The following is a 12,034-nucleotide window of genomic DNA, read 5'->3' on the forward strand; positions in this document are numbered from 1 at the left end:
CTTTGTCACTCGAGCTCGTAGACTAGCTAATTGTCTTAGCCACCAATCACTTTGCACTTGTTTTGCAAAGCTTGAAAGGTTCACTTTTAAGTAGTATAATGGCATTCATTAAAGTTGAAGATGAGGAAGTTCCTTATTGTGATAACTTTTTTAGTTGAAGAGTTGAGTAAAAGATTATCCAAAGAAAATAATGTTTTACTCATCCAAAACATCTGAGAGCCTATTCTAGCTTAAAACCATATACATATATATATTTCTATTTAATCTGCTTGTCTTGTCTACAAAAGTTTCATTTAATTGGCAATGGCTTTCCATCTTTGCGTTCGTTAGTTCACTAAAATATCATATAAAATGACTGCCGTCGGTTGAGTGGACATTTCATCAAGGATAATTCTACATGTACATTATGATATCCATAAAGGAGTTCATAATGTACATGTGGATTCCATGATTGAACTCTCCAACATAACCCTTTCATCAATAATCATTTTTGGAGAATATTGCTCTTCCCAATAGATTTTATTTATCATTTTAGAGTTTTAATGTCAACTGATGTCCTTGTCATCGTTCCAGATTGCAAAACCTTCAAAGAAAATATTGAAGAAATCATTAAATATCTGGCAAAAGACTCTGGAGATAGTGATGAAGCCACCGCTGCTTCTAACCTTCTTGAGAACTTGAGTATTGAAAACAAAGATCAAGACGAGAAACCAGATGTCAAAGAGGCATTTGCATCCTCAGATGGGATAAAGAACGAAACGAGCAGCAGGAAAAATTGGGAGAAGAGGAGTAATGTGTTCAGTGTTCTAGTCTAAGGGCTAGTTTGGCATGGAAAAACCAAGATGAGCTTTTGAGACCCAAAAGCTGCTTTCAGACCTGTTTGGCTAATTTTGTTAAAATACTTTTGATAGTTAAACGAGCTTCTACAAAAAGTTGATTCAAAGTGACTTCCTCTAAAAGCAATTTCAAAATAGCAAGTGCTTTTATTAGTTTTCAAACAAAAATTACAATAGCTTCCTCCAAAAGATCTTTTACAAGAAGCAAAAGCTATGACAAACGAGCCCCAAGTTTTTCTTGAAGAAAATTGACTGGATGGATTCATTCAGGTGAATGACATGGGCATAGTCATTATCATTGATCAGATATGATGAATATGATAATACGTCTCAAGATTTGCACTGGTCGGGTTTCAAGATGATTCGGCTTCAAGTGATATTGTTAAGAGTAAGAATCATTACATCATTTTCCGTATGCTGGTCTATTGCATTGTAAATTTTGATCTACGCCCTCATCTCCTGCCCCCGGTGAACTATTAAAAAAATTTCACTACCGATGTGGCAAAAGAACCTGAAAGTGAGCAGGCGATCAATTCCAACCAGGTAAAATTACCCCGGTATAAATTGCTTGTTGAAGTGTCACTCCATTCCACAAAATAACAAATAAACCTTGACTTGGTGACCAAAACTTGAGAAAGATTGACCTAATGTAAGTTTCAATTTGCATATAACTTAAAAAGGTTCAAAAGCAGCTTATAGCAAAAGGATAATCATACATCATTCAAATGTTTCACCAGAAACTGCCACGAGAGAAACAACCTGGGCAGCAACTACATGAAGGTACCACACGACCTATTCTAGATATTCTATTACACACTTTACTACTATTATAACCTTAAGACCACCCTACAAATTAACCCACTTTGGAACCTTCGAATGTTTCTCAAGCACTACTATACACTTGAATGATGGTTTTGCATTATATGAGGCAGCCATCTAAAGGAAACACTGAATAGGGGCGAGCAACCTACACAAATATACAGGCATTAAACACGTCCCACAACAAGGTTTCCTGTTTACTAATGCATTACTATATTATTATGGCAACATTGCATCCTCTGTTGCTGCAATCATCTGTACATCTGTTTCCTCTGCTGTTCCTTTCCTCGTTTGGCCCCCCTTGGAATCGCCTAACCAATGCATTATGTCAGATCTTGAACACTGGCATTTGCCAAAACAAATGTTCTGGAAACATGTGTCTTACCAAATATGGAATCAATTGATGGCCGACTTGGTGATGCACTTCTACTATCTGGAATGATTGAAGCAATTCAGAATTAGAGTACTGTGGAAAAACATGAGGTTTCTAAATGTAGAATGCATACCATTTTAGGTTGATGCGTATACAAAAACTTCATAAAATCCTTCTCACTACCCAGATTAGGATATTTCAATGATTTTGTTTGCGACGCAGGTTTTTATTTTCTTCCTCGGGTTCAACTTATTAGAATGCCAAAAAGGTAAATCGTGCCATAAAAAAACGAATCATACAGTTTCAGTCAGAGAATGGTTCTGCATAGCTTTTCATTAAAGTTGGGAAACAATCGCAAAGCAGCATCCCTTAAAGGGATGAATCAACTTGTTTGTAAAGGTTCATGGATGATATTCAAATCACCCTCTCTCATCAAAGGTTTAGAGAAGTTGCACTGTACTGAAGATAACAGGTTGCAATTTTGGGATTCATGGAGGAGGGAGTGCAATGAGCCAAGCATTGCTTACATTGACGAAGCTCAACAAAAATGAAAGATATGACCATTTAAGTATATTTGACCATCCTATTCCTACCAAAAGTTCAGAAGAGAACCAAATGATGTCTTAGCAGGAGAACATCGTTTGATTTTATTTGAAGTAGGTCCTACCTAGGTCTGCCATAAACTATCATGTCTCCAAATGTTACAAAAAAATGTACATAAAATCATGCAAGTATGCATGTTTATATAGAAGAGAGAGCTCCAGTAGGTAAACTAGTGGATAGTTGAGAGAACAAATAATCCTCACCCGAAGAGTTAAGCAGTGCCTTGATAGCATCGAAGTTCTTGTATGTATAGCCCACAAAACTTAAATCCTTCGGATTTAGGTGTATCTGTGTAGGGTACCATTAAGGTCAATGTTAAAAGCCTTGATAACCATCAACTGAACACAAAAAGAACTAACTAAAAGTAATTGAAGAAGACACATGATATTGACAATCAATAGATTGATACCGCAGAAGCAAATTTAGATGAGCATTTTGTATTTAAGAAAGTTGAAAGAGATTTTCAAACCAAGTCTTTGCTATCTCAACAACATATTTTCTTAGTCACGATATTTTAATCCATTGAAGTTTTGGAATTATGTAGAAAACCAAGGATATTTCGATCTCCTTTGAACACATTAGAAGAGAGAATCAGGCCAAAATTAATGGCCTGTTGTCGTAAAGAACTATCTAGTTGCAAGTGATCTTCTAGTTGATGTAGCAATTAACTGAAGAGAATTAACAAAAATGATTCATATAGCCCATCCCAAATTTATACATATAAGGCTTAGTTTTGAAAAGAAGGATGTTTTAAGACATAGGAGAAGCAGCCAGTGAAGTATCGAGTCTGAAAATATCCTGAAAACCCAAATTATTTAAACTATTAAATCAGCCAAGTGTGTGTTTAGTTTCCAATAACTAAATGTGCTCATCTAATGCTCGAAACCTGAAATTTCTGCTTATATCATTCAATATTTTGTATAGGAAAGCAAGCATAACAATATCAAATATCCAGAATACCACAGCTATGATAGACTGACAAGTAAATGTATATCTATATTGACAAACCTTTCGTGACGGTCCTGAGCCAGATCTTGCTGCAGTTGGAGGATTCATCTATTGACAAATCAAGAATATATTTGCATGAATGAGGCTATCGAAAAAAGCAACATAACAAATTGGCATTCGTGAATAAAATTGAAGTAAAAAGGTGATAATTGTTAGAAGGTAAACATATCCAAAAGCTTTTAGATAACCAAACTGCAAGCACTATAGTATGAGAGATTTAAATTCACTATTATATTGCAGATTCAAGACTAGCTTGCGATTTAAAGCTATTTCTTGAGAAGTCTAGGCCTTCTGTTAGATAGCATCTTGACAAGAGACCAAAGAAGACCCACACTGCTAAAACAAGCACATAATATGATAGAAGCATCACATCAGTATACTGCAATAGAAAATAACTCTTGAAAATAGCAGTTAATCATTTGAGTAATAGAAATTGTCATATTGGTCTAAACCATAACATATACTTATGAAGATCAATAACATACACGATCATTTGTACTTGGCGTTAAATATTTTCAGTACTCGAAGAAAAAGAAGAGAACATGGCTTGAAATGAAAAGAAGTTATGAGAGCATACTTCATCAAACTTCATAAAATTTTGGGTGTCCAACTCCCCATTAACCTCTGGTCTAAATGCTGCTTCCATTTCATATAGCTTATCCCATACTATATCCTTGAACCAAGGATGAGCCTGACACATGTACACTAGTATGAAAATGAGTTTGAATTCATATATATATGTGTGTGTGTGTGTGTGTGTGAGAGAGAGAGAGAGAGAGAGAGACTAAATGATGCTAATTCACGAAAAATTGTACCTTGATTTGGCCTGCTCCTCCAGTACCAAGCCTATGTTCAACATCACATAATAGCCTACAGATAAGATCTTTCGCTTCGGGACTCAAATTAGCATCTTCAGGAAACTTCAAGTGATTTCTCCAATGAACAATCTGGCAGCCGTATAAACCTTGGATCAGAGTACAATTATTTCAACAGTAACAGGTCATTGGTCCAGGTTATTCCCAGCCTTCTTTTTATTTTATTTTTTTCCCGAATGTGTACTGGCAGCTCATGGATGATGGGCCAATTAATAGGCAACAGTTTTCAAGGTAACAGCAGTCAAATGCCTGAAATCGTAATTGTTATGCAGTTGCAGTAACTCAAAAGTATGGATATGCCAGACTATTGTGCAAATATACTGTCATATCACTAATCTACATCTCTTCGGCCAACAGCTGGCAAGTGGTAACAGCAGGCTTGTCATAGGAATTATTGCTATTAGGTTTACTTGGTCTTACTAACACTATAGTGACATGTACAGCAAAGTCCTCAACCAGGACTGGACATGTAAACAGGGAAAAGGTAGGGTCTGAAGCATCTGCTCTTGAGTTCATTTAGCAGGGCAATCCACTGCATAATATAGAGATGAGTGCATACTTCTTCCACTAGACATAAAGGAGGGAGGTGATTATATATTTATTTATTTATTTATTTATTTTCTTTTATAATAGTGTCTATGAATGAAGTTTCTGGTTTATTAACTTAAAACCAAACTGGTGGTAGCTTGCTAGCTCTTGGCACTCTTAAATTGCAGTAACATGAGTAGAATCAGAACAAACCCACAGAAAAAGTTAACTAGAAAGAACACAGTATAGAGTTAACATTATGGGGAACGAACTCGAAGCATACCATATGCCAACTTATATTACCTTCCTGCAAGTGGTCATTGGATCATCAGAATAAAATGGGGGGTAGCCAATAAGCATTTCATACATAATCGCACCCAGCGACCACCTGCAGCATGTTTAGAGGATATAAAAAGGCAAGCAATAAATAAGTTACATTACAGTTCTCTCTCCTGGGTACCACACAAGCAGCCAAAATTTTACCAAACAGCCTCAGCTTCTATATAAAACTCAACAATCAATCACAAATCCAAAGAAATGGCAGTTCTTCAGAGTCTAAACCTTTTCCACAGAGAATTTTGAGTTCCCTAAAGACTCCAAAACTACATTTATTTCTGAAAATTACTTTCAATAAGTTAATGAAGCATAAGTACTGGAAATTATGATTTCACACAGACAAATAGCAAAGTTACGCAAGTTTGGTATCCGATAGGTGCTGGATGTGAAAATAAGGGAATATTTTTTAGTATACATCGGCGATAACCAGGTTTTCTATTAGTTCAGCTCCCCAGTTAAAGGCCAGGATGGTAAACTACCTAGATTCAAAAGGTACAGGCATAACAGTACTTCAACGTGCATATCGATATTAGTTATCTGATCTATCACAGGAATGATAGGAAAAATGAATAATTAAAAGGAAAAGACAAAAGAACAGACTCACCAGTCACACTCCATGCCATATCCTTTCTTCAATAGCACTTCAGGAGCAATATAGTCTGGCGTACCGACAGTTGAAAAGGCCTTTTGAAAGATAACAACAAAAGAAGAAGATAATTACTCGAGCAATCAAAAAGTACGGTATATTAGATAGTACCATCCCTCAATCTTATCAATGGCAGATGTACGCCACTGGTCTAAACTAAAAGAATGTGGGGATGGAAAGTAGCACTTGAAATTTATAGGAACAAATTGAAAGTCCCAAAGGTATGACTTAAAAGGTTTTCAGTTAATGCCACCAACAAAAACAGTGAAGTGGTAAATGATTCACTTTATAGTCTCCAAGTCAATTTGAGTTGCCAAGCTTCTCTTTGCATAGATGTTATTATGTGACTTTTGATCAATATATAATAGGGGGATGCCCCTATTATTCAGTATTTTCCATTGGAATAAAAGAAATTTTTTTGGCAATCGTAACAATCCACGCTAAGATATGATCTCCCAGAAATCAAGAGTCGTTTCTCTTCACATAACCACATAATATTCAATCATCTCAAATTAGTGAAAACTATAACGTGGGATTATATTATACACATGATTTGGCCGATAATTTCAATTTAAAGACTTCAACTTCAGGTTAAGAGGAAAAGTCGATCGAATTAGCATACTTTTGGAAAATACTTAACAGAATACTATAAGCATTCATAATTTCAGAATGGTGCTAAATGTCAAGAACATTAACAAAAAAGGCCTCATATTTCATGTATATCATAAACACCCATCTCATTAAGCAATTAGATTCCAATTTCCAGATAGTTATTTTTTCCTTATCTTTTGGGAATTAATCACACATAAGAATAAGCATAATACTCAATCCTGCAGTATATGTACAAAAAAAATATTTCTAGAATGTTTTTTGATTTCTCACCAACTTCCTCCTATTCATCTGCCAATGTTGAAGCTGTTCTTGAGGGCTTCTCCAGTGAGTACTATTGGCAGCATCTGGAAAGCGTCCATCAATCTCCATCGGTTCCCTTGTATTCTCATCACTCAAGGCCTCGTTTTCATTTACTGTAGATAAAGTTCTACAATCAAGAGGCTTGCAAAGGCCAAAATCTGAAAGCTTCATGTGACCATTTATGTCGAGAAGAAGGTTGTCAGGTTTGATATCCCTGAGAACAAACAAGGAAAAAAAAAAGAAATATTAAAAAAGATATTAACAAGAAAATATTAATGTTCACAACATTGAACAATACCTGATTCACAAGTGAATTTGGTATTACACACATTGATATCCGGAAATGCCAGAAAACACACTCACCTGTGAATATAATTATGTTTATGAATGGACTCAATTGCCAGGATACTTTGAGCAATGTAAAATTTAGCAACATGTTCAGATAGTGTGTCTTCTCTCATCAGCAAGGTCATCACGTCACCACCAGGGAGATATTCCATAATAAGATACAGATACTCAGTATCTTGAAAAGAGTAGTACAATTTTACAATGCAGTGGCTAGCCACTTCTGCAAGTAAGTTCCTCTCTGCTCTAACATGTTCAACCTGCAAAGCAAAGCACCACTATTTGAGAAAGAGGAAATCACACAAGCCCACTCATGTCCTCACAAGATTCTATGCAAGAAATGGATACCTAAAGCTTGTTACAGGTTAAAACTTTTTAGATTGCATTCCAAACATTAAAACATTGAGAGAAATAAAATAATTGTCAATTGTTTGTAAGGAACCAGATCAATCCTCAACCACTCATCATGAACGATTGGACAAGAAAGGGATGCTCGGGGTGTTATCTTTCTTCCGAGGTACTGATGGAGGTTGAATTCCAAATATACACAATATTGGCATAAGGTTAGAAAATAGGTATAATTTATTGTAGTAAAAAGTTTATTAGTCTTTGAATTAGGGACCCCCCCCTCCTCCTCCTCCTCCTCCTTAGGGATTTTTGCACATAAATAGAGCAAGTTTCACTGAACAATTCATACTCCAAATATGATATTCAGTCACTCTGAAAAATTCCAACCCAAATTTTCAATTTCTCTCTTTCTTTTAGGAACACTTCGTAGGAAATAGGAAAGAATACTTGGAAGACATGAAGAGTAAGCTACAGAGTTGACGGGAAAGAATAGGACACATTCCATTTGATTTTTTATAAAAGCAATACATCCCACGAAACTGGCTTCATTAATGCTATAAGCTTCAGCAAATACCCCTGTGCCTTTCATGAAGAAGTTTCAGCTTCACCTTATCTTAAGTACTAGAAGTTTGGAAGTTATTCAGTCTCTTCATTCTTTATACCGTGTGCCAAAATTATGTCTTCCATCTATTGCGGTTAAATATCACCAACTGATATCCTTTCATTATATCTACAATTGGAAGCACATCTATTATTTAATTTCCAGGTCAACACCACAAGATAAGAACAGATAGTGGTCATGGTCGTTTTATCTCAAGTGGCATCACTCAACTGTTACCCACCCCCAAACACAAAAAAAAATAAATAAATAAATAAAAATCACTTATCTATCTTCTAGAAAGCATTGGGTCGAATGCTGGTAGGAAAAAAGCTTTGAACATTTCATTGATATAGTAATATTTGTCACTGACCTGTCCTCTTGAAAGCATTTCAGATTTCTTCAATTTCTTCATGGCATAGATATTCCCTGATTTTTTTTCTCGACATAATCGGACCTGGAACGTTGAAATTAATAAGCAGGCATACATTAAAAACATCAAATACCTGCCAAAGTAAAAGGTCGAGTAGAGAAGTAGGAAATTAACATTAAAACAAGGAAAAGTTGGAAATATCGACAACAAAAATTGGGTAGAACCAGAAATGTTCACAATAAAATAATCAGCATCTTATCATCAACTGATGACAAGACTTTATGGCCATACTTAAAATATGAGAAAAAAAGGGCAGTAAATTAGATTATATTTCTAAGCTATATGATTCACATTATCACAATTCAAAAATTACATGAACAAGAACATTTGGATAATTTCAAGAATGTCAAGACTTATAAACATAAGAGATTCAAGAAAAGAGTTGTGATGCAAATCATCAACCTCACCAAAGGCTCCTCTCCCAATAATGGTTAAAAGCTCAAAATCATCTACACATATCTTGTTCCTCCTTAGTCGCATAAACTCTGTCTCTTTTCGCTCCAGATCCTTGAGTAGATTGATCTGTTCCTCTTTGGGAACATCCGAAGATGCTAATTTTCGTTCTAATATCCATCTCCTGGAATGAAAACTGTAAAATATCAAGATTTACTCACACAATTGTAACGAAAATTAGCATCTTTATATGTGCCCATAGAATTCATAACCTCGATTAGATTGATCTGTACACAGAAGTTGCTAATTTTCATTCTAAAATCCACCACCTTGAGTAAAAAGCATAGTGTAAAAATATCAAGATTTAACTCACAAAACTGCGACACTGATCGACATACAAAAGTGGGCAAAAGAACTAGCTTGACACTCATTTTCCTCTCTAGTTAGGAGAATTTAAATGCCTCGTCAATAGGTATTCAGAACGTCAACACCTTTCAAATGACAAAAGCAAAGCACAATATAATCTGGCATCATAGTTTATTAAATCAATTGTATGTTTCATGAAATAAAGTTAGTTGACATAAAATATAGCATTGTTTATCTCATAAATATTGAACAATTTTTATAAGAAACAAAACATATTTCCAGATGCAAAATCATGTCTGAGGATTATTTACTATAAAATTGCCCTGGGAACATCCACCGAGGATCTGGATCCCTGAAGTCCCTGCAAATGTCATCTCTCATTCCATGTGTTGAACACAGTTTAGCATGAACTGCATAAACAAATGTCTAATGTAGCCAACATCATCATCTTTACCCACTAGAATTACAAGTCACTATTTTGTTTTACTCCAAGCAATTAAATGCCACTGGCTTACAGGTCTTCTGTTTCACATATTGATTTAGTTTGAGCTCACTACATATCAATAAATGGTTCAATTGATGCCCAAACGGGGACTAGCATCTGTCATCAATCCGGTAGACTAGAAACAAAAGTAGCTCCCCTCCCATGTTCCTGATCATTTCTCAAATCAAGTAACACACACCTTCGATGGATTGTATGGAGTGGCCAGAAAAAGATTCATGTAGCAAATCACAATTTTAATGGAAATAAGGCTTGGCTATGCCTTTGGTTTTGGGATGTCAAAGCACAATAACCAGTGATCTGAGCAGTGAGCTTTTAGAGCATGTTTGGTGAGCTTGAAAAGTAAAACTAAAAGTTACTTCCGAAGTGACTTTATGTTTCTAAATACTTTTGGATACTTTTTCTCATATAAGTTAATTATTTGAAAGTAATTCTTACCTACCTGTCAAATTTTTTAATTTGCTATTTTTTTTTTAAATTATATATATTTTTTAATATTTGAAAATTTACTTATTCACTTATGAGTGCACTTTCTAATCATAGCCAAACATGCTCTTAATGACAGATGTTCACAACTATTACATGTTTCATTGAAGCTTTTCTACTCGTGTTTATTTAGGTTACTTTATATGGTTTCTACTGAATTTAAGGAATTAACGCTTCCTTCCAATGATATCATACTCATTGTTTAAGTCATCAGCCATGACTTAAATATCCTCAGGAGTGATGACAAAAGTGCATTTATTAGCTAACACTCGGATGCTCATCATTGGTTCTTTACTATCATCCAACTCGGACTATTACCATCAGCATTAGAACTTTCACCCTGCTAAAGTAGCAACCAACCCTAAATGCCCAACTAAAATATGATCTGCTAAAAATTGACATCTTCAAAACCTATTCCAATCAAGATTTTCTTCGTGTCAACTTTGGATAGATTGAACAAAGAGTTCAGAGTTACAGACCAAAAGAAAAGGAAAAGATTGTTGTCACTACTGCAGGAAGACAGGGAAATAATAAAAATCCTGCTAGGAGTCTACTCTTCCTCAATGATGCAAAACAAATTCAACTATTGTTGAAATTGCTACATTTTACTATGGCCAATGCTGATCTTGTCTTGCAAGACCTCCATAATCTAACTTAACACCATTGCTCGATCATATCCCCCAAAACTTTCCTTTACATCATCTATCCTATCACATTCCTTTCACATCATAAACCTAATACCTTCAACTCGGAAATATCATCTGTGGTCGTTCAAATAAAGTTACTACAACAAAATTTACTATCATAAAACCCTACTTAAATTCAGTCATTTATGAGTTCAAAACTAAACTAATTAATTACTAGACTTTCTTCAACTAAATAAGAAAGAAATTCTTCTATCCTTATCTTAATTCATATAAATTCAACAATCTTTCACTTGCACCACTAACTCAATCACATGCAACCCAAATAAAGTCATTAAAATTTACTGAATAAGGAGAACAAATCAAGAACCTCTACAACAAAATAAATAAATAAATAATCAAAGCACGTGCTGGATTTCTATACCAGAAATCAAATTCACGAATCGAATTAATTCATGTACTGCTCTACTACCCCCTACATTTGTAACTCATATTATTATACATAAATAAACATTTGTGTGCTTGTTTCTAATTTTATGATTACAGTTATACCTCTCCTTGCGCTCTTGGATGCTTTTCATCTGATTCTTGTAGTGATTTTCGATGTACTGTTTTGCAGCGGCGACTTTTTCCATTGTCAAGCTCGACCCAGTCACTTCTTCACCGATTTTCATCACTTCCTCTTCCATTTCCTCTCTCTAGATTTCCTCTGAATATGCGTAGGGGTACGTTTATATATATCTGCGTGCGCGAGTGATACACAGTCATAAGGTGGAAAGCACTGAGGTCCCCTAACTTTGACAACAATTTCATTTTAGTCACTCAACCTTTATTAATTTTGTATCATTGATGACAAGTCTATCGTAAAATTTAATGTCTTCTACTACCAATAAATTTCTATGTGGATTTCTCTTAATTGCAATTTGCTTCTTTATCTAGTGATTGAAGTTAAAATTTTGTCGAGATTTTATCAATAAAGACAA

At 35.0% G+C, this 12,034-nt stretch overlaps 1 protein-coding gene across 3 annotated transcripts; it reads right to left on the reverse strand.

The window, feature by feature from the left end:
* Positions 1-1,483: 1,483 nt before the first annotated feature.
* LOC111407466 (serine/threonine-protein kinase tricorner-like) lies at positions 1,484-11,767 on the reverse strand. 3 transcript variants are annotated; one of them, XM_023036955.1, is made up of 13 exons: positions 11,604-11,767; positions 9,063-9,237; positions 8,601-8,684; positions 7,300-7,541; positions 6,907-7,150; positions 5,983-6,062; positions 5,346-5,430; positions 4,455-4,586; positions 4,217-4,330; positions 3,640-3,687; positions 2,835-2,919; positions 2,041-2,088; positions 1,484-1,966 (listed from the first exon to the last, which is right to left on the reverse strand). In XM_023036955.1, exons 1-13 carry the CDS (start codon positions 11,738-11,740, stop codon positions 1,875-1,877), a joined length of 1,566 nt encoding a protein of 521 aa, XP_022892723.1. In that variant the 5' UTR covers positions 11,741-11,767; the 3' UTR covers positions 1,484-1,874. The 3 variants fall into 3 exon arrangements, with proteins under 3 accessions (XP_022892723.1, XP_022892722.1, XP_022892724.1); XM_023036954.1 differs by having other exon boundaries at positions 9,063-9,249; XM_023036956.1 differs by lacking the exon at positions 4,217-4,330 and having other exon boundaries at positions 9,063-9,249.
* Between the last annotated feature and the right edge of the window lie 267 nt (positions 11,768-12,034).

This window comes from Olea europaea, chromosome 13, assembly GCF_002742605.1.
Source record: "Olea europaea var. sylvestris chromosome 13, O_europaea_v1, whole genome shotgun sequence".
NCBI lineage: Eukaryota > Viridiplantae > Streptophyta > Magnoliopsida > Lamiales > Oleaceae > Olea > Olea europaea.